The sequence below is a fragment of the Oncorhynchus tshawytscha genome, linkage group LG08 (assembly GCF_018296145.1).
Source record: "Oncorhynchus tshawytscha isolate Ot180627B linkage group LG08, Otsh_v2.0, whole genome shotgun sequence".
Classification (NCBI taxonomy): domain Eukaryota; kingdom Metazoa; phylum Chordata; class Actinopteri; order Salmoniformes; family Salmonidae; genus Oncorhynchus; species Oncorhynchus tshawytscha.
In genome coordinates this window covers 46,347,734-46,371,560 of record NC_056436.1, presented here as the reverse complement: position 1 = coordinate 46,371,560, position 23,827 = coordinate 46,347,734, and the positions used below count along the sequence as shown (strand labels likewise).

The 23,827-nt window shown below is 40.1% G+C and overlaps 1 protein-coding gene across 2 annotated transcripts in view; it reads right to left on the bottom strand.

The window, feature by feature from the left end:
- babam2 (BRISC and BRCA1 A complex member 2) overlaps positions 1 to 23,827 on the bottom strand; it is a 193,674-nt gene that overhangs the window by 117,469 nt on the left and 52,378 nt on the right. For both annotated transcript variants that reach the window (XM_042325576.1, XM_042325577.1), the window contains exons 5-6: positions 23,062 to 23,256; positions 21,610 to 21,684 (exon numbers count right to left, since the gene is read on the bottom strand). In XM_042325576.1, the coding sequence (XP_042181510.1) occupies positions 21,610 to 21,684; positions 23,062 to 23,256 (270 nt within the window). The remainder of the gene's footprint in view (positions 1 to 21,609; positions 21,685 to 23,061; positions 23,257 to 23,827) is intronic.

Below are 23,827 nucleotides of genomic sequence, written 5' to 3'. Positions count from 1 at the left end.
GAACTTTAAGTGTGTTGTTGTATCGATACTGATAGGTTAGAAAGCGCTACTCTTGGGTCAGAGTTCTCCATTCACAGCTCCTGGAGATATAGCGTACCATAGTATGAGTCATAATACCCATAAAAACTAGAGGTCAAAGAGGGAAATGGTTCCAATCGTTTTCCCACCATTCATTTTTCCCAAAGGGGATTTTAGAAACACTTAAAATAAGGGGTGTGTATTTTGTAAGCTTACCCTGGTGTGTGTAAATCTCTCTAGGACTAGGTGACTTTTATCAATATATTAGCCCCTAAAAAAATGAAACGCTAATTAGCTGCTAATGACATGCTAATTAGATGCTGATGGGGCTATCATAAAGAACTACAAATGCCATGATGACCTGCACAAAAATCGCTTGATTAACCATCTAATGTTAGCTACATGGAATTATTTGATTTGGATGGATGGTTGACATGATAAAAAGGAAGGCAGATATTTTTTTAAAAATCTAAATTGTGTGTGAAACTGTGCTTCAGTATTTCTGAAGCTCGTTGTGTGTCGTTTCGCACATGGGACTCACGCCTGGATGGACTCGTACCTGGTGAAAACTTTATAGCCTATTGCGAAATATATTCCAAAATTCTAACAAAATACACCCGCGACATCATTTAGGAGATACACATCTTTAGAGCACAGCATTTTCTGCTTGGTTTCCAGAGCACTGAAAGAGAGATATTAAATAGGCTACTACCGAGGTCTGATGATGCTTCTGACAATATAGTAAAACGGTATGCTGTGTTGGGTGATGTCTGATGTAGGCTATTTTGAAAACGTCCGATGTGTTGTGTTTATAAGGAGACCCCTTGTGCGTGTGTTGTTGCGTGGGCTGCTGTTTCCTCCTTGCTTGGCAGAGATCTACGACCCATATGTATCGCATAAAAGGTATATGCCATATCTCACAATCGATTGGGCTTCCCAAATTTAGTATGTTCGCTGTGACAGAAATTTGAATATTTTCGTAGATTTGTGTTATTCCACAAACTTCTACCTAGCGCTGCAGTGAGTGGGGAGCTGCATAACACAGCGCTACTTTGCTCTCCCTGAGTGAGATAGGTGAGCACTTTGACAGACAGTTCAACAATGCATTAGAGGGGTTAAGGAACTTAAGACTTCGTACATTAGCTTGGTTCACCTTGTGTACGCTTGTAGGTCACCCAAACCAACTGATGAGGGTTGAGGCTTTCCCATGAGGATGGATACAAACCAGAGTATCCCTTTCCACATAGCAGATAGCGCCACAACAAGAGTCGGCGCTTGCGGGGAACACGGTTCAAGCCAAGCGTGAGCAAAGGGCTCGGTCACGAACACACCGTCTCTCCACACAGATGGCTGGGAAGGCTGGCTGTGCACACTGCTAGAGTGGCATAGAAAGATAGATAGACAGTCTGGGAAGGCTGGCTGATGTGACATTTAGAGGAAACACACCCCTGTGCACACTGCTAGAGTGGTATAGAAAGTTGGACAGTCTGGGAAGGTGGCAGCACAACCTTGTGTTAACCGCATTGACCCTATAGATGTCACAACAAAGGGTCACAGCACTAATTACAGATGTATGATATATTTACCACTATACCCTGATGAAGACAGCTTGTCTGTCGAAACGTTGGATATTATGTTATTAAAGTATTGCATCTGAGCTCCTAGAGTGTGCGGCTCTCCTTTTCTTTTTCAAGTGTTCTTCTCCACTAGCCAGCACCTCACCTAAACAGGTGTGTATTTCTTTCGGCTCCATATTTACCACTAAAACACAGTCACTAAGGATGTGTGGACAATCATGTGCTGTGCCACGGATGCATACAGTATGCAGGGACTATTATACTGCATATGCCTCTGTACGTACAGGCCCAAAGAATAATTGCAGAGTCAAACCTGGCAGGCAGAAGTCAATAGGGAACTGTAGAGGACATGAGCACAGCCATCATGGTACAATCCGGGGCTATCCTGTCACTTCGATTCAAAATGGTGCCCAACGGTCAGAGGAAGACCACCAACAATGTCTGTCTTTGTACTACCCCGGTGCTCCCTCTCGTCGTCTTCTTTTGGACTATGCCAGGCTGCCCCCATAAAAAAATAGCACTCCCCGAGGCTGGGCAGCCAAAACAGGAAGGTAAACATGTCCACTGTAGTGGAGCTCAGACTACACAGACGCGTCGCTCTGGGTTACAATTGTCCTACACCACTCTGCCCCCACCGGCAACACGCCAGTACAAAGTAGGTCTGACCAACCACACCGCAAATGACTACTTCCTAGACATGCGTTTAGATTTTTTTTTTTTACCCTCTGTGGAAAGGGGGCGGAAAGGGTAACCCAAATCGGGGTCAAACGTCTACCTTGCCCCACCTGCCCAAATGACTCACCCTCTCGTGTCAGTGTATCATTTAGCGGTGACCCCTGACCATTTGACGGTTGATTTCTCTTTTCTTGTCGTGTTCGGGGGGAAACCCGGCTATCTATGGCGTGCTGGGTTGAACAGGACAAGTCTTGCAGACATGCTTTGGGAAAGGGAATGTTTTTGGAGTCTTGTAATATCGTAGAATAAAGAATGGAAAGGATCCATATCCTTCCTGCCGCTCCCCACAAAATGTAAATAAGCATGGATTTCACCTGTTCGGTCCACAAGGTTGTAAAATGCATTTCTCATTATTGGACCTTTATTTCCCATTTATTCTCTACACCTTATGTTTTATTTTTCTCTAGAGCTGTTATCTTTGCACTAATGCAAACACTTTTAAATGTAGCACACAGAGAGCCTTTGAGGCTGCGTTTAAACAGGCAGCCAAATTCAGATTTATTTTTGACAGATCAGAACTCATCTGAAAAAAATCTGATGTGATTGGTCAAAAAAACAATTAATGGACAAAATATCAGAATTGGGCTGCCTGTGTAAACACAGCCAAAGTGACACAAGTGTGTCTTCACTATACTATTTTTAACTTCCCGACTAAGCAGTTTTTTTAATACCACTTTAATGGTGGCTTTTCAAATGGTGAATATCATTCTTCAAGACATTCCGAGGCAGCAGTTTATTTGTTCAGCTGCTACATTGACACCTTATGCCAACTGGTACTGCATAGACTTCCCATTAATGCACTTGGATAATACATTGAAGAAATCCAAGCTAAAGCGACAAGTAGGCATTAACAACCTTGCCCACAAGGTACTCAACTTACAATCTTGTCGTCACAATTGTGCTTTTCAATTAATATTTCTGTAATGGACAATTAAGAATTCCATACCAACTGAATGTAGAAATGTTTTTTTCCTCAGTGAGTTCCTAATAAACACATATCCTACCTGAAAATGACAAGGTCTGACAGGCCTGGGCGAACAGATGTAACAACGGTGTTTGTGTAAAGTGTGTGAGTGTACAGCGTGTGTGTTTGTGTTTATGTGTTTATAAGTAGTAGTGTGAACATTTTAAAGTTAAAATGTTTCAACAAAATTGTTATTGTTGAGGCTAAGAAATTTTGGGGGGATATTTTTACAAAATGAAAATCACAGTGCACTACCACTAACAGGTCCCGATCGTCAACATAAATGGAAAAATTTAAATGAAACAAATACCTAAACGCAACAATGCTGTAACGTTAGTAGGAGATAAGCATCTTTACAATTATTTTCCACGGGTATAAAGTGTTCAGCACGTCATTGTTGTTAACAGTTGGAAAAATGGAAAGGCAAGCGACAGCAACTAAGTCCTGTATGACAATACTTTGAGAAGTTAAATGAGAAGGTGGTGGAATGCAAACTTTGCCAAAGGTGGAATTGAAGTACAGTATTGGTAGTACAGGTGCAATGCCTAACCATCTGACACAGGCCCCTAACCTGGGGTGTAGTGCAGCAGGTGCGCAGAGGAGCCACTTCTCAGAATGGTGCTAATTTAATAAAGTGTTGATCAAAGTTGAATCAATATGTATCGCAAGATCACTTAAGGATTGATTAGTATTCTACATGACAAACCAAATATAATAGCATTTGGCTTTAGGCTACTTATAAAATAACCAGGTAAACACGGTTAAACGGTTCTGTCTCTGATAAAGACATTGAAGTAAATAATTATACTGTAATGCATTTAGATGTGACAGATTACAGAAAGGGGTAGGCGTGGCCATATATGTAAAATCTAATTTCATGGCATCACAATCTATAAATATTTCTGTTCCAAAGAAATTTGAGCTCCTGGTTGTAAATGTGTCCATAAATGTGCTTTTATTTACTGCCCCCCTGCTGCCATTACAGATTCTATTGGTGCTATATCTGAGTGTTAAACACTCGGAGTTGGTAGTGTTAAACACTCGGAGTTGGTCATTTTAGGCGATTTGAATCTGGATTAACTATCCCAGGCCTCAGAAAAATTCAAGAGTATATGCATTGATTTTAATTGACTCAATTGATCATAAAACCCATATGGCTAAATGTGATAAACTCTGTTAACTCCTCATTGATTGATTTAATTCTTACTAATATAATTAATTTCAAATCCTCAAGGGTTTTTACATGATATGTTTTACTCTGATTTAGCCACTGTTTCCTATATTCCTAACTAGAGGTCGACCGATTATGATTTTTCAACGCCAATACCGATTAATCTGCAGATTAATTTTTTTTTATTTGTAATAATGACAATTACAACAATACTGAATGAACACTTATTTCAACTTAATATAATACATAAATAAAATCAATTTAGCCTCAAGTCAATAATGGAACATGCTCAATTTGGTTGAAAGAATGCAAAAACAAAGTGTTGGAGAAGAAAGTAAAAGTGCAATATGTGCTATGTAAGAAAGCTAACGTTTCAGTTCCTTACTCAGAACATGAGAACATATGAAAGCTGGTGGTTCCTTTTAACATGAGTCTTCAATATTCCCAAGTAAGAAGTTTTAGGTGGTAGTTATTATAGGAATTATAGGACTATTTCCCTCTATACCATTTGTATTTCATTAACTTTTGACTATTGGATGTTCTTATAGGCACTTTAGTATTGCCAGTGTAACAGTATAGCTTCCGTCCCTCTCCTCGCTCCTCCCTGGGCTCGGACCAGCAACATAACGACAACAGCCACCATCAAAGCAGTGTTACGCATGCAGAGCAAGGGGAACAACTACTAGAAGGCTCGGAGCGAGTGACGTTTGAAACACTATTAGCGCGCGCTAACTAGCCAGCCATTTCACTTCGGTTACACCAGCCTCATCTCAGGAGTTGATAGGCTTGAAGTCATAAACAGCGCCATGCTTGACGCACAACGAAGAGCTGCTGGCAAAACACACTAAAGTGCTGTTTGAATGAATGTATACGCGCCTGCTTCTGCCTACCACCGCTCAATCAGATACTTAGATACTTGTATGCTCAGTCAGATTATATGCAACGCAGGACACGCTACATAATATCTAGTAATATCAACCATGTGTAGTTAACTAGTGATTATGATTGATTGTTTTTTATAAGATAAGTTTAATGCTAGCTAGCAACTTACCTTGGCTTACTGCATTCAGGTAACAACGAGTGCAACGAGAGAGAGGCAGGTCGTTATTGCGTTGGACTAGTTAACTGTAAGGTTGCAAGATTGGATCCCCCGATCTGACAAGGTGAAAATCTGTCGTTCTGCCCCTGAACAAGGCAGTTAACCCACTGTTCCAATAATAATAATAATACAGTGGGGCAAAAAAGTATTTAGTCAGCCACCAATTGTGCAAGTTCTCCCACTTAAAAAGATGAGAGAGGCCTGTAATTTTCATCATAGGTACACTTCAACCATGACAGACAAAATTTGAAACAAAAATACAGAAAATCACATTGTAGGATTTTTTATGAATTTATTTGCAAATTATGGTGGAAAATAAGTATTTGGTCACCTACAAACAAGCAAGATATCTGGCTCTCGCAGACCTGTAACTTCTTCTTTAAGAGGCTCCTCTGTCCTCCACTCGTTACCTGTATTAATGGCACCTGTTTGAACTTGTTATCAGTATAAAAGACACCTGTCCACAACCTCAAACAGTCACACTCCAAACTCCGCTATGGCCAAGACCAAAGAGCTGTCAAAGGACACCAGAAACAAAATTGTAGACCTGCACCAGGCTGGGAAGACTGAATCTGCAATAGGTAAGCAGCTTGGTTTGAAGAAATCAACTGTGGGAGCAATTATTAGGAAATGCAAGACATACAAGACCACTGATAATCTCCCTCGATCTGGGGCTCCACGCAAGATCTCACCCCGTGGGGTCAAAATGATCACAAGAACGGTGAGCAAAAATCCCAGAACCACACGGGGGGACCAAGTGAATGACCTGCAGAGAGCTGCGACCAAAGTAACAAAGCCTACCATCAGTAACACACTACGCCGCCAGGGACTCAAATCCTGCAGTGCCAGACGTGTCCCCCTGCTTAAGGCAGTACATGTCCAGGCCCGTCTGAAGTTTGCTAGAGAGCATTTGGATGATCCAGAAGACGATTGGGAGAATGTCATATGGTCAGATGAAACCAAAATATAACATTTTGGTAAAAACTCAACTCGTCGTGTTTGGAGGACAAAGATTGCTGAGTTGCATCCAAAGAACACCATACCTACTGTGAAGCATGGGGGTGGAAACATCATGCTTTGGGGCTGTTTTTCTGCAAAGGGACCAGGATGACTGATCCGTGTGAAGGAAAGAATGAATGGGGCCATGTATCGTGAGATTTTGAGTGAAAACCTCCTTCCATCAGCCAGGGCATTGAAGATGAAACGTGGCTGGGTCTATCAGCATGACAATGATCCCAAACACACCGCCCGGGCAACGAAGGAGTGGCTTCGTAAGAAGCATTTCAAGGTCCTGGAGTGGCCTAGCCAGTCTCCAGATCTCAACCCCATAGAAAATCTTTGGAGGGAGTTGAAAGTCCGTGTTGCCCAGCAACAGCCCCCAAACATCACTGCTCTAGAGGAGATCTGCATGGAAGAATGGGCCAAAATACCAGCAACAGTGTGTGAAAACCTTGTGAAGACTTACAGAAAACGTTTGACCTCTGTCATTGCCAACAAAGGGTATATAACAAAGTATTGAGATACATTTTTGTTATTGACCAAATACTTATTTACCACCATAATTTGCAAATAAATTCATAAAAAATCCTACAATGTGAATTTCTGGATTTTTTTTCTCATTTTCTCTGTCATAGTTGAAGTGTACCTATGATGAACATTACAGGCCTCTCTCATCTTTTTAAGTGGGAGAATTTGCACAATTGGTGGCTGACTAAATTATTTTTTGCCCCACTGTATATATTTTTTTATATAGGCAAATCAGCGCCCAAAAATACCGATTTCCGACCTCTATTCCTAACCCTGAGTTGTCTTTAGAAAATGTCTCCTACATATTTATTTCAGATTTTATTTACTTTTTGTATTTATTTTTTATTTAACTAGGCAATTCAGTTAAGAACAAATTCTTATTTACACTGACAGCCTAGGAACAGTGAGTATACTGCCATGTACAGGGGCAGGACGACAGCACAGTGATTCGATCTAGCAACCTTTCGGTTACTGGCCCAAACACTCTAACCACTAGGCTACCTGCCGTCCTGATTAGCACGCCTCTTTTAAACAATTTAGAGTGAACGATAGATCTAACCCTTGGTTTTCTTTTAAGTAATCTGGGCTCGTTCAGATGAGAAATCAGGCCTGGGCCAAAGCAAAGAAGACTGTAGTGGACTGTCAATTTTTAAGACAACTGAGAAACATACAGTGCCAGTCAAAAGTTTGGACACACCTAGTCATTCCAGGGTTTTTCTTTATTTTTTTTTACTATTTTCTACGTTGTAGAATAATAGTGAAGACATCAAAACTATGAAATAACACATGAAATCATGTAGTAACCAAAAAAAGCTTTGCTGACTTTTGGCATTCTCCCAACATATTTTGTGAGAGAGTCAATTGGAATTAATTTCAATTAACAGGTATTTAGTTCATTTGTGGAATTTATTTCCTTCTTAATGCGTTTGAGCCAATCAGTTGTGTTGTGACAAGGTAGGGGTGGTATACAGAAGATAGCCCAATTCTGTAGAGACCAAGTCCATATTATGGCAAGAACAGCTCAAATAAGCAAAGAGAAAAGACAGTCCATCATCACTTTAAGACATGAAGGTCAGTCAATACGGAAAGTTTCTTCAAGTGCAGTTGCAAAAACCATCAAGTGCTATGATGAAACTGGCTCTCATGAGGACCCCAACAGGAAAAGAAGACCCAGAGTTACTGTTAGGAATTTTATGAATAATGACTAAACAATATTTTCATTTTAAATAGAACTATAACTAATTAAAACTCTACTCTGTTTTATTATATCTGATTAACAATATTAATTCATAAGGAAGGGATTGTGGAGCATGAAACGGGATAATTAAATAAAATAAATACCATTCGAGCTGGATTCTGGGTTTTAAGTAAGCAGAAAGGATCTTTAACCTATGGTTGAACCGACTCAACTTAGCTCTGGGATGTTTAGATAAGGCAGTGAGTGTTTTCCTAGGTTTTCCATTATCTAGAGCTGTCTGCTGAATAGTGATAGATGAAGACTTCAGAAGTTTAATCTTGATTTAACTGTGTGTCTGGAGTGAGCGAGCGAGGGGGGGGGAATACACTTTTGAACTGTTCTGTCCTGGTCGATAGGGGGAAGGACATTTTATAACCTATGACGTCATATTTTGTATATAAACTGTTGTTCGTGGTTTCATGGCAGCGCGCTCCGAGAATAAATACTATTATCTAATTTTGATAAGACTGGTCTCTGTCTATTTTATGCAAATAGGAATCTTACAAATTCTTATAAAATAGACTGAGTGATTTAATTAATGTACAATTATAGGAATTATGAAATTCCAATAACAGTTACCTCTGCTGCAGAGGATAAGTTCATTAGTTAACAGCCTCAGATTGCAGCCCAAATAAACGCTTTACAGAGTTCAAGTAACAGACACATTTGAACATCAACTGATCAGAGAAGACTGCATGAATCAGGCCTGAATGGTGGAATTGCGGCAAAGAAACCACTACTAAAGGTCACCAATAAGAAGATACTTGCTTGGGCCAAGAAACATGAGCAATGGACATTAGACCGATGGAAATCTGTCCTTTGGTATTATCAGATATTTGGTTCCAACCGCCATGTCTTTGTGAGACGCAAAGTAGGTGAACGAATGATCTCTACATGTGTAGTTCCCACCGTGAAGCATGGAGGATGAGGTCTGATGGTGCTTTGCTGATGACACTGAGGGATTTATTTAGAATTCAAGGCACACTTAACCAGCATGGCTACCACCACATTCTGCAGCGATACACCATCTCATCTGGTTTGGGCTTAGTGGGACTATAATTTGTTTTACAACATGACAATGACCCAAAACACACCTCCAGGCTGTGTAAGGGGCTATTTGACCAAGAAGGAGCGTGATGGCGTGCTGCATCAGATGACCTGGCCTCCACAATCACCGGCCTCAACCCAATTGAGATGGTTTGGGATGAGTTGGACTGCAGAGTGAAGGAAAATAAGCCAGTACTCTGCATATGTGTGAACTTCTTCATGACTGTTGGAAACTGATTCCTCATGAAGCTGGTTGAGAATGCCAAGAGTGTGCAAAGCTGTCATCAAGGCAAAGGGTGGCTACTTTGAAGAATCTAAAATGTAAAACATATTTTGATTTGTTTAACAATTGTTTGGTTACTACATGATCCCATATGTGTTATTTAATAGTTTTGATGTCTTCACTATTCTACAATGTAGAAAATAGTAAAAAATGAAGATGAAAACATGGTGCGAAAAGTGCAAATCAATCCCAGAACAACAGCAAAGGACCTTGTGAAGATGCTGGAGGAAACAGGTACAAAAGTATCTATATCCACAGTAAAACAAGTCCTATATCGACATAACCTGAAAGGCCGCTCAGCAAGGAAGAAGCCACTGCTCCAAAACCACCATAAAAAAGCCAGACTACGGTTTGCAACTGCACATGGGGACAAAGATCGTACTTTTAGGAGAAATTTCCTCTGGTCTGATGAAAATAGGACTGTTTGGCCATAATGACCATTGTTATGTTTGGACGAAAAATGGGGAGGCTTGCAAGCCAAAGAACACCATTCCAACCGTGAAGCACGGGGGTGGCAGCACCATGTTGTGGGGGTGCTTTGCTGCAGGAGGGACTGGTGCACTTCACAAAATAGATGGCAACATGAGGAGGGAAAATTATGTGGATATATTGAAGCAACATCTCAAGACATCTGTCAGGAAGTTAAAGCTTGGTCGCAAATGGGTCTTCCAAATGGACAATGACCCCAAGCATACTTCCAAAGTTGTGGCAAAATGGCTTAAGGACAACAAAGTCAAGGTAATGGAGTGGCCATCACAAAGCCCTGACCTCCATCCTATAGAATATTTGTGGGCAGAACTGAAAAAGTGTGTGTGAGCAAGGAGGCCTACAAACCTGACTCAGTTACACCAGCTCTGTCAGGAGGTATGGGCCAAAATTCACCCAACGTATTATGGGATAATAATTAAATCGCCCTATTTCTAAACGTTCTTGCCTAGCTAAAATATTAGAATCCTTGATTAATTCTCAGCTAAGATCTTTCATATCTTTGAAATGTATTCTAAATGTACATCAGTCGGGTTTAGAAACAGGTCATAGCTCTATCTCCGCTGCATCTCTAGTTTTTGGAGTGGCCATCACGAAGCCCTGACCTCAATCCTATAGAATATGATGTGGTTAATTGTATGGATAAAAGACAACATTGTGCTGCCCATCTTCATTGACCTGTCAAAGGCTTTCGATACTCTTGATCACTCACTGCTAATAACACTCGCTCAAACTTCTTAAATCATATCCTCAATTTTGGCCCGCACATTTAATATAGTTGCGGAGAGTCCCTGTAATCCTAGATTCAGATCATTCAGGCGAGAAAAAACATCACCCAGATAGGCCAGTCGTGTGAGAAACGTGTCATCATGCAAGTGAAAATGGTCAGTAAAGAAAACGTTAAGCTTGTTTCTCAATTAAAAAACCAGCACACTTCTCTATATTGTAAAAGCGTTACATGGTCGCTACCCATATCACTGCATAGTGCAGAAAATACACAAGAGTTTAGGGGCCTTGCTTTAACAAAGTTAACCATTTTCACTGTAGTGTCCAAAACGTCTATCAAGCTGTCAGGCATTCCCTTGGCAGCAAGAGCCTCTCGGTGGATGCTGCAGTGTACCCAAGTGGTGTCTGAAGCAACTGCTTGCACGCGCATTACCACTCCACTATGTCTCCCTGTCATGGCTTTTGCGCCATCAGTACAGATACCAACACATCTTGACCACCAAAGTCCATTTGATGTCACAAAGCTGTCCAGTACTTTAAAAATATCCTCTACTGTTGTCCTGGTTTCCAGTGGTTTGCAGAAGAGGATGTCTTCCTTACTTGACCCCCCATAAACGTAACAGACATATACCAGGAGCTGTGCCAGGGCCAAAACATCTGTTGACTCATCCAGCTGTAATGCATAGAATTCCATACCATGTCACTGATGCATCGTGAAACTGTTGAATGAAGTCATTTTCTGTATAGTTTTTTTGACCTTTTACCCCAGCATTTTCTCAACCATTTCCGCGGCAGCAGGAAGAATTAATCCTCCACAATAGTATGGGGCTTGCCTGTCCTAGCCACTTGGTAGCTCACCATATAAGATGCTTCTAGCTCCTTCTTATTAATGGTATATGTTGCTTTTATACATGCTTACTACTCGAAAGTCTTAATTCTCACTCAAAATACTCACGCTCAAAATACTCATTTTTCAAATTAACATGTTTAATTTCTAAATGTCTGCCCAAGAGTTTCCCGCAAGAGACTAACTATTAACGTGATTGGATGTTAATTATTTGACGAGGCTACCTGTATTTGACATTGTTTTGTTATTTCGCTGAACACTAGATGGTTTAATTTATTTTTGGCAGTGAAACAAGGCTTCCCAGGCAGGATAAAAACATCACCCAAATGTATAGCTCTGTTGGAAAATCTAAATAGTTTGAAAATGTGAAATCTTTTTATTTGGTGTACCCCCACGGCATATGCGTACCCCAGTTTGGGAATAACCAAGCTATATGAATGCAGCTGCTTTAACGCTGTTAGATGCAGTATATCATAGTTTTAGCACTCATCACTGCATTCTCAACCAGAAGTTGGTTGGCCCTCTTTGATGTCACGTAGGTTGATACATTGCTATGTTTTCATTTATAAAGCCCTTTTACAAAAAGTCCCACTGTACCTAAAATCATTACTAAACTTTAGACATACAGTAAGAGTTACCACACCCGGTCTCAGGGATGACTAACTCTGGATATTTCTTTGATCTCTACTGAGTTAGGTAAATCAGCTTTCAGTTTTTTGCACCTTCTTTGTGGAACAATCTTCAAAGTGTTCTGAAATGTGACTTTGTTTTGGTGCCTCTAAGGCCAATTCATAACCTTTTTACTGATTGTCTTATATAAAAAAATATATATATATATTTTAAAATATATTTTCCCTTATTATTTTCCCCTAATCGTAGTAAACTAATGGACAACACTTAGGCTGTACTTCCAGCTTATACATACTATATATGTTTTATGGACACAGTATATTTTACAATAGTTACTTTTTGATTGTTTTTAGTCCCATCCTTCAGCTCCACTCAACCCCCAATTTTGAGTAGAGCAGACATTTCCATGTATTATGTTCCCTGCATGTGTGACATAACTCCACCAGTCTTATTTATAATATAATTGACAAAGATTATCTTCTTTTTAGTATATTTCAGTTAAACCATGATATTTGTAATATTTATTCCGTCTTTTATGGTGGATTAAACTAAAATTGTTTTAAAAATAGCAATATTTTGAAATTATTTCATTTTCAAATAACCGAAAGTGAGAGGTTGTAATCCGAATAAAGGGAGAAAGGCTATTCTTGAACATGGGGTGAGACATTCTTGCATATCTGCTAGATAACCAGTTTGGATTTTACAATAACTTTTGTATGACTGAAGCCTTTAGTGAGAGTTCTAATGCTTAAATATTTCATAATTTATGCTTTCTGAATTCATAGTAACTATTTAAATAGGTACGTTTAATTTGGTTGGGCTTGCCGTTCCAAATAAAATTGAATATTTTTTGCTAATTTATTTAAAAAACAAGTTGCTAGGTTTAGGCAAGGCCATAAGCAAATAGGTCAACTGGGATATGACTAAAGAGTTAAATCAGGGTGATTTTTCCACAAATAGACAGGTATTTTCATTTCAAAGGTATCAAGATCTTATCTATTTTTGCCAACTGTCTATTAAAATGTATTGTAGTGAGATAATTTTTCTTTTTGGGATACGAATACAGAGTACATCCACTTCACCGTCACACCATTTTATTGGTAATCTACACGGTGATGTAAAAGTAGTATTTTTTTGTGATCCAATACATAATCTACATATCTACACTTATCATAATGTGGTTGTGGGAAAAGTAGATAATCATTGAGGCTGTGGAGGGAAGCAAATTGGGGATTTAAAAGAAAACATGAATCATCAGCCTACAATAACACCTTTGTTTTTAAGCCCTGGATTTCTAGGCCCTTGACATTGTTGTTGGATGTGATTTTAATAGCTATCATTTCAAATGGCCATAACAAATAGATATACCAATAGTGGACAACCTTGTTTTACTCCTCTTGACAATACTTTTTGAGAAGTAGACATTTTTTTTTTTTACACCTAGGGTTACTATACCTAACTTTAAGCCATTGTATAAGAGATTCTCCAAAATTGAAATATTCCAGGCATTTATATATAAATTCCAGTCATAATTAATCAAAAGCCTTTCAAAGTCAGCAATGAATACCAGATCTGGTTTAGTAGATTTTTCATAGTGTTCTATTGTTTCCAGTACTATCTTATATTTTCTCCAATGTATATTACATATTAAAAAAGCTGTGATTGGGATGAATAATGTCTAACAACATCTTTTTAATAATATTCACTTTGCTATAATTTTTGCATCACAACACTGAAGTTTTTAGGGCCTCCAATGTTTTTAATGGAATGGATCTTTATATTTACCACTTGGGTCCTGTTTCAGTAATAATGAAATCAGACCGTGTTGAGTATCTGATAATCTACCATATTCATAAGAGTGCTAAAATCCTTTAAACCCTTAAGGAAATCACAAATATCATGGATATAATGGAACTAGTGGATATATGGAGGCTTAAATATCCTGACCTAGATAAACGGTCCTCTGAGCACATCAAAAAAGGTTTGGTATACCTCAACTGGTATGCCATCCAGCCCTGGAGTTTTCCCGGTCTTAAAGGCTTTAAATGCATCAAGAAGTTACTCCTCTGTAATTTGGCCTTCATATGATTCTTTCTGTACAGTTGTTAATTTTACATTATTAAGAAGAAAAATGTCCTTACAATTAACTTTGGTTAGTGGAGATGGAGGAGACAAACAAAAACATATCCTTAAAATACTTTGCTTCCTCTTTGAAAATATAATTTGGTGAATCATGTGTGACTGTCATTTGTAACAAGTTTCAGTAAATTATTATTGGTAGTATTTCTATGTTGAAGATAAACAAAAAAGTGCATTTTTTTTTACCCATATTTCATCCAGTTCACATTATTTTTTATATTAGACTTGATCTTTCTTGAATAAGTTATTTTTGTTTTTCCTCTAACGTATTCTGTGCCTCTATGGTACTGTTTTTATTGCCATCTATATGTACTGTTAGACCCTCTATTTGCTTTCTTAATATGAGTTATTTTGACTTAAATTGCTTTTTGCTTTTGTTTTTTGTTCTAAAGGAACACTTTAAAAGTGTCCCATATAATAAGGGGATCTGCTGCACCTATATTATTTCGGAAAAAGTCTTATACATTCTTCTGTCCTGGTGAAAAACAAGATGTCATCCAATTGGCTGTGATTAAATTTCCAATGCTCTCGCCCACGTGGAAATTCTGTAAGAGTAATGTATATGCCAATTATTTGATGGTCCGACCGCATTCTGTCCCCTATCCAGGACCTCTACACCAGGTGGTGTCAGAGAGGAAGGCCCTAAAAATTGTCAAAGGCCCCAGCCACCCCAGTCATAGAATGTTCTCTCTACTACCGCATGTCAAGCGGGACCGGCGTGCCAAGTCTAGGACAAAAAAGGCTTCTCAACAGTTTTTACCCCCAAGCCATAAGACTCCTGAACAGGAAATCAAATGCCTACCCGGACTATTTGCATTGTGTGCCTCCCCCCAACCCCTCTTTTTACACTGCTGCTACTCTCTGTTTATCATATATGCATAGTCACTTTAACTATACATTCATGTACATACTACCTCAATTGGGACGACCAACCAGTGCAACCGCACATTGGCTTACCGGGCTACCTACAATGTGTCCCGCCACCCACCAACCCCTCTTTTACGCTACTGCTACTCTCTGTTCATCATTTATGCATAGTCACTTTAACCATATCTACATGTACATACTACCTCAATCAGCCTGACTAACTGGTGTCTGTATGTAGCCTCGCTACTTTTATAGCCTCACTACTGTATATAGCCTGTCTTTTTACTGTTGTTTTATTTCTTTACTTACCTATTGTTCACCAAATACTTTTTTTGCACAATTGGTTAGAGCTTGTAAGTAAGCATTTCACTGTACCTGTTGTATTCGGCGCACGTGACAAATAAACTTTGATTTGATCAACACTTTTTAAACTTTTGGTGACAGCGAGAACAACATAAGAAAGTAGTCAAGATGACTAGCTTGATTGAGCATCCGCCCGAAGATAATTGTAAGGATTTTTTTCCTATTAATAATGTAACATGAACAGCTGTACAGAAAGAATCATGTTAAGGCCAAATTACAGAGCAGTAACTTCTTGATGCATTTAAAGCCTTTAAGTCCGGGAAACTCCAGGGCTGGATGGCATACCAGTTGAGGTATACCAAACTGTTTTTGATGTACTCAGAAGACCGTTTATCTAGGTCAGGATATTTAAGCCTCCATATATCCACTAGTTCCATTATATCCATGATATTTGTGATTTCCTTAAGGGTGATAGTTTGAAGTGTGATTTTCTTTACGGTCCATTGAGTAATTTAAGTTTGAGTTTCTTATTTCAACCCCTCTAGTCCTTTCGCCACACAACTTCATCTAAAATAGTTGAACGAGTTTCCTGTAAACAAAATATATTATATTCCTTCTCTAGTAGCCAGGTAAATATTGATTATCTTTTCTTATTATCTGCTAAGCCATTACAATTATACTTATTACACCATTTACCATAAAGAGATACAAGTTTCAATTGTATTAATCATAATATACGTTTGTAACCTTAACATTAAAAAGTACCATAATGATTGAGTGTCCATATACTATGGTACTTGAATTGCTACTTGGATAAACCTCCAATTGTTCTCCACTAGTCCACCCGCCATCCCAAGTTGGATTGTCATTCCAGTGACTGGCAGACCATCCCTGTCCAGCTGTATCCTAGGGCTTTTGAGAGATTGGGACCCATCCTTTTAAAAGAACACACAGTGCCACCCACAGAACAGAAGCAGATTAACTGCCAAAAGCATTTCCAACGTCCTCACCTCCATTGAATTGTATACAGCTATACAAAATAAAATTACAAAATATAAAACAATCTTGCATATCTTAATTAATTTCCACAATTAACAAATAATACGCTTACCTATAACCAGGATTGTTACCTAGAACCAGGATTGTTACCTAGAACCAGGATTGAAATGACAAAATTTAAATTTTTTTGGCAAGCAATTATTATTTTGGCAAACAATTATTGTGATTAATCCTGTATTGTCCCTATCATCATTACCCTATAGCAACAGATGTGGGACACACACACACGTGCAATCACGCACACTCCCCACCCTTCCCCCAAACAAGCTCAGATGTTCAACAGTTATTCCATCCCCAAGCCCAACTCAAGAGAAGACTTGATGTACGAATGCATATACAGCTGTAGCTGTTTGAGAAGGCATGCAAAATTGAGCAAGAATTGGGAGATTTTATTAACCAATGTCACGTCCTAGCTGATGGTGCCCAAACACACCCCCCTACCCTGAAAAACACACACACACACACACACACACACACAGGTCCCCGAGTTGTGACCATTTTCCCAAGTATCTCTGTGCAGTCAGACTTTTTGATTATTTTGTGCCACCAGGGCCACAATAATTTGATTGCCAGCACTGCCGCTACCTGGGTGGGGGTACCCCACTGGAATCCCCACCAGCCAGGTACAAGGTCATCAAGGTTCTCATTCCTTATATTATGCGCACCCATCCGGGGGCTTGGATTTCATTGGACCAACTCTGTCAGGTTAGCTCAGACTAGAGGGGGCAGTGCTGCTTTAGTGGGTCTCTGACCGTGTTGATCTTTCTGTCTTGGCTGTTAATAGGTTACTTGCAGTAGGCCTATACAACGGATAAAGATTTCTCCTTAGTGTGTGGGTCGCTCAGGTGTCTGACAAATGTCTTTGTTTTTTATGACAGTGTTTTTCTTTCTGCTTGCATTTTGTATTTTTATGTGTGTATTTTCAGTAATTTATGTAATTCAGGGCTCATCAGTAAAAGAGACCTTGGTCCCAGTATAACGCACTGATATTTAAATATATATATTTTTAACTACAAAAATAAAATCTCATGGGGCCAGAACTCAACAGTGTGCACCACTAGGCTTCAATATGCTTGGATAATATGCTCCCTCTGCTCGAAAATTATATTATCAAACAGTAGGCTACTTACATAATTAAAGAAGAATACGATCGAAATGCACATTACCATGAAACTGATCGGATCAAATGGTTGGCATGCAGATGCAGCATTTGAGTTTCACCCGTAAAATTTGAAGAATTATCATTCACAATTGACATTGATGGCCTTATATATAATTAGGTAGGCCTAACTTGCTGTTTTAGAATTGTTTTTTATTTTTTTGAGTCACTATTTCTACTGTGTAGGCATAGGCAATTGTTACATTTGGATGATGCATTATAGGCTACAGTGCCTTTGTAAAGTATTCAGACCACTTGACTTTTTCCACATTTTGTTAGGTTACAGCCTTATTCTAAAATGTATTAACTTGTTTTTTCCCCTCATCAATCTACACACAATACCCCATAATGACAAAGCAAAAACATGTTTTTTGAAATTTTAGCAAAATGATTAAAATATAAAAACAGAAATATCACATTTACTTAAGCATTCAGACCTTTTACTCAGTACTTTCTTGAAGCACCTTTGGCAGCAATTACAGCCTCGAATTTACTTGGGTATGACGCTACAAGCTTTGCACACCTGTATTTGGGGAGTTTCTCCCATTCTTCTCTGCAGAGCCTTTCAAGCTCTGTCAGGTTGGATTGGGAGAGTCGCTGCACAGCTATTTTCATGTCTCTCCAGAGATTTTCGATCGGGTTCAAGTTCGGGCTCTGGCTGGGCCACTCAAGGACAGTCAGAGACATGCCACAAAGCCATTCCTGCGTTGTTTTGGCTGTGTGTTTAGGGTGCTTAACCTTTGCTCCAGTCTGAGGTCCTGAGTGCTCTGGAGCAGATTTTCATCGATGATCTCTCTGTACTTTGCATCGTTCATCTTTGACTCGATCCTGACTAGTCTCCCAGTCCCTGCCGCTGAAAAACACCCTCACAACATGATGCTGCCACCACCATGCTTTACCGTAGGGATGGTGCCAGGTTTCCTCCAGATATGACGCTTGGCATTCAGGCCAAAGAGTTCAATATTAGTTTCATCAGACCACAGAATCTTGTTTCTCATGGTCTGAGAGTCTAGGTGCCTTTTGGCAAACTCCTTTGTGCCTTTTACTGAGTAGTGGCTTCCATCTGGTCACTTTACCATAAAGGCCTGATTGGTGGAGTGCTGCAGAGATGGTTGTCCTTCTGGAAGTTTCTCCTATCTCCACAGAGGAACTCTAGAGCTCTGTCAGAGTGATAATTCAGGTTCTTAATCACCTCCCTGACCAAGGCCTGTCAACTGTGGAAACTTATATAGACAGGTGTGTGCCTTTACAAATCATGTCCAATCAATTGAATTTACCACAGATGGACTCCAATCAAGTTGTAGAACCATTTCAAGTATGATCAATGGAAACAGGATGCACAAGAGCTCAATTTAGAGTCTCATAGCAATTGTTTTTGAATTTTAAAACATTTGCAAAAATGTTTTTAAAAAATGTTTTGCTTTGTCATTATGGGTTATTGTGTGTAGATTGCTGAGAATTTGTATTTATTTAATCAATTCTAGAATACAGCAGTAACGTAACAAAATGTGGAAAAATTCAAGGGATCTGAATACTTTCCTAAGGCACTGTATGTATATTCTAAAATTATATCATACAATAAGCTACATGGGGGTACCAACTTTCATTAGGAAATTATGCCAAAAATAGAATAATTGTGCTGCTGTACCTAAAAACAAAAAGCACTACACCACTGCCCCAACAACAGATATTAGACAGCTTCACAAAAATGGACTGATTGAGAAAATCACAGCTTTCATTACAAAGCCTACTGTATCTATGACTGCCATAGATAGAACTTCATTGCGCAATAGCACCATATTCTGCATTCACTTGAAATTATATGATTTAAAACAATTGTTTGAACAGAAAACTGCTAACCTATAAGTGTGATTGCCTATGAATATGATATGATGGCAGAAATAGGGACCTTGTTGATAGCTTTGTCAATAAATCAACTTTCTTTCAAAAATGTTATGTTAGTGCCTACAAAACTCCTTCCCACAGGGCTTGCATGTTGTTGACATGCCTATCTGGCTTGGGGACAATACCAGTTGGGGACACAGACAACGGCTTTTAAAAAGTAGGCACATACCTAAAAGACGAACACCAATGACACAACAATGTAATGCATGTATACATTTTAGCATGGGTGACCCCAGTGGGAACCAAACCCCACGATGCTGACGTGCAAGTACAATGCTCTACCAACGAAGCCACACAGGACCATGTCTATGGACTTCAGTGTATGCCCATATCCTGCTTCTGTAGACAGATAGCTGATTCACAAAGGATTTGCGGTACGTTGCCTGAAAAAAGGATTGGGCAATGTTTATATGGTCCCCTTTCAAACAGCCACATTTTTACCACATTCTTGTCAGCATTCACCATTTATATAGCCATTGTTTAGCCGCACCTGAGCAAGAGACATTACACTTTGACCCTGTTGTTGCGACTGTCCTGGTAACCTGACAGGACAGCAAGCTCTAAATTCTTCAGATAGAAATGCACTGCTTTAATTTCTTCACATTCACAACACAGTTAGCAGCTCGCCATACTTGTAAACAATTACCTTGTAATGTGTTCATTTTCCTTATGGGTAATAAAAGGTTGGCGACAGTTAAACTCAAAACGTTGTCTGAAATGTTCTGGTAATTATGAGCTGGCTAGCCAGCTAGATAAAGTTGAATAACATGCTAGCATCAAACCAAAACGTTGTCTAAAAAGTTGCTTTTACTGGCCTGGCTTGCTAGATTGACATAGCTATCCTAACTTTTAAACAGATGTATTTTCAGGTGCAAAAAAATGAACAGGTAATGCCATTTGGATTCGGCTGCTGCAATGACATGCAGACTGCCGTTTTTGTGTTTATACTTTTCCATAATGACAAGGACAAGTGTGATGTCAGACAACAATGTGATTTAATGCGTGCCAAAGACGGTAAGATGAAAGGCGACGTTTTTACTGAGGGGTTGGTGAGATTTTTAAATACATTACCGCAATTATAACTACGTCGTTTGGCAGGAATAAAAGTACAGGTTTTGTCGCCGGCGATACCTTTCAGATATAAAGAAAAGTCAGAAAAAAGTTGCCGGAACGCTAAAGTTGGCTGTTTTTGAAAGGGATAAGATAGTCCACTAACCGTGTCCAGAGAGACTGGCGCGTTTCAGTGCTGAGAGACATGAGGGACGCAAGGCCTGTGATGCTGATGACTGCTGCTGTTTTCCTTATGTTTAACATCATTTCTTCTCACAAACACGTCGCGAGCTGGAAAAGGCCAGCGAGCTTGGGCCTCCCGAGGCCTAGCTGCACAACCACACGCAGTGAAAAGACGGAGAGGGGGAGAGAGAGAGGGAGAGAGAGAGCGATGGAGGGAGGGAGGGAGAGAGAGAGCAATGGAGGGAGGGAGAGAGAGAGAGCTTGGTCTGCGCAGCCTGCAGACACCACTCAGCTAAAAGCTGATAGGAAGTGACGGGCTGCTGATTAGTCAACTCACAGCCCTGGCGACCAGTGGCTGTATGTGTACAGGGCTGCGCACACACTGAACACACAAAGATTGAATAGATACCTACAGATTGAGAAGGCACACACACACAATCCTACACACAGTTTGTTCTAGCCCTGTATATATCTGCTGTGCTGCATGCTTAAAGGCATACAGTGATGTTTTGCCTTTGCACGCACGCACGCATATTCCTTTGCGCGTGTGTGTGTGAGCACATGTATGAAGGGGGGGGATGTTGGTTGGTTGGTTACCTTGAGGAGATAGACAGGGATGTTGCTGAAGTCCACAGGGAGCTTGAGCAGGAAGCGAGCGGAGAACTCCCCCGTCTGGAACACGAGAGGCAAGGAAAAGAACATCACACCGTGTACAGATGGAGAACAGACAGGCACACAGGGTAACACACAGGTCATTTGAAACAACACAGGCGCACTGCATGGGAATGATTATGGATGGCTACAGATGAGTGAATTGCAAATGAGATTTCAGAACCTGTTTGAATAGATCTCATCTATCTGTCTTAATGGGACGATTTTTGGACGAATTAGAGATATTTCTTTCCTGATTTTAGGGAGCTATTGATCCTACGGACTTTCAATGTGGTTAATTTGCTGACTAGCTAGGTCTAAAAGGTTACTTGTATTTTTAGCCTACAGTCTAGAAAAAATGAACAATCCATTGAAAGAGATACTTTTTAGCCAGTAGTTCTGAAAGTAGCACTCACGAGACAAAAGTGGTCCCCGAAAATTCCATACTACGTCACATACGTGCAGATATGTGCACCGCGTCATTACTCTCTCTTGCTCTGCTGTGTGTGCATCTTTCTAGCTGTCACTCAAATGGTGAGGGGCTGAAAGCTCATTGGCTCGCTTCAAACTCAAATTGCTAAGGGGCTGGCCCACATAGGAGAAAATGGCACAGCACAGCTTCCATTAAAACAGTCGCTTTCAAAATTAGGGATATTGTGGCTAATTGAGGCAAAACAGTCATTCTGCATGTATGAACTTCACATCAACACATCCAGCCCAAAGCTAGAGGTATAAAAAAATACTGTAAGTTCCGGAGAATGTCTAACAATTTTTCCAATAAAAATTATGCAAAAATGTATAAATAACGCAGATCTGCAAAAAAATACCTTTCACATGTACACATTGAAATGTTCCTAAACATCATCCTTTCCCATCAAGGCACATATAGAAGACCTTATATTTCATAAAAGTAGTAGGTTAGTTAGGGAGTGTGTCTCCACACACACACACACACACACACACACACACACACACACACACACACACACACAGACATGTACACACGGCCTTGCTTTGAAACATGCTTGGGGCGCCACATCCTCACCTAGCATAATCCGCCCTTTCACAAGGCAGTTCAGTGACAGCGACATTCACTTCGCTGCTGTGAATTTATTAACCATGTCGCCAGCTGAACTGCCGGTGTATGTCTACATTATGTCTGGGTTTAGGTGTTGCAATTTATATAGGTTTAGATAGGATGAGGTTTAGATGTGGGGGTCAAATGTTGGAGAGAAACATATCAGTCTGTCCACAAAATTAAACCGGTGCAAAACTTTTAAATAATCAGTGCGCAAAAATATTTCAAACAAAGAGAAGCTGAATTCTGAGCCACATACTAGGCACAACTCTGGGTGGATGTAACCATGCCCTGTGACGTGGCTGTATCATGTAGCGTACCCAGCTGTTCTTGTGCCCGGCGTAGATCTCCATGCTGCGGCTGTAGTTGGGGTCCTCGAGCAGGCTGTCGTACTCGAAGAGCAGCCGGGAGCTCTCGCGCAGACGCTGGCACTGGTACTGGTGGTACTGCTGGATAAGCTCCTTCACCAGCTGAAGCAGGCACTCCGGGTCCCCCGCATCCCACTGGACCAGGTGCTGGAGAGAGAGAGTGAGAGGTTATTAAGAGGGGTTATTGTTTAGACCTTGGCGCAAAGTGAACAAAATAGCTTGAACAAAATATCTGAAAGCCTATACAACTCAAAGCATCTTCATTTTGGGAAGATATAGTCTCAGTTCATGATCTATGTTATCCATTCTGGTATCTAACTGCAGAGAACTATCCTTTGAGGCACTGACTTAATTTCATCTACACTAGAGGCCATCTACACTAGCCATGTAAGAGGAGCGAAATCAATTGAAACGAGGAAAGGAATTGAAAACACAATGGCGAGGAAAGAGCCCCAATGGTTCACTAGAGCCCCATTGACATCCATTACAGGAATAATCCCAAACTATCCCATTTACCCCCGCTCCTCTTCCTGCATCGCAGGAACATGACATCGCCACAGGATTTCCTAAAGCGACACAGAGCTGAGTCGGTTCGCAGTGAATCCTTTGATCATTCCCACCCCCAATGCAATATATCTGACCTCATTTGCCAAAATGGTTGAAAGAAGTGGCTCAAAAAGCAGGAGAGGAAAGTTACCAAGACAAATGTTAGTGATGG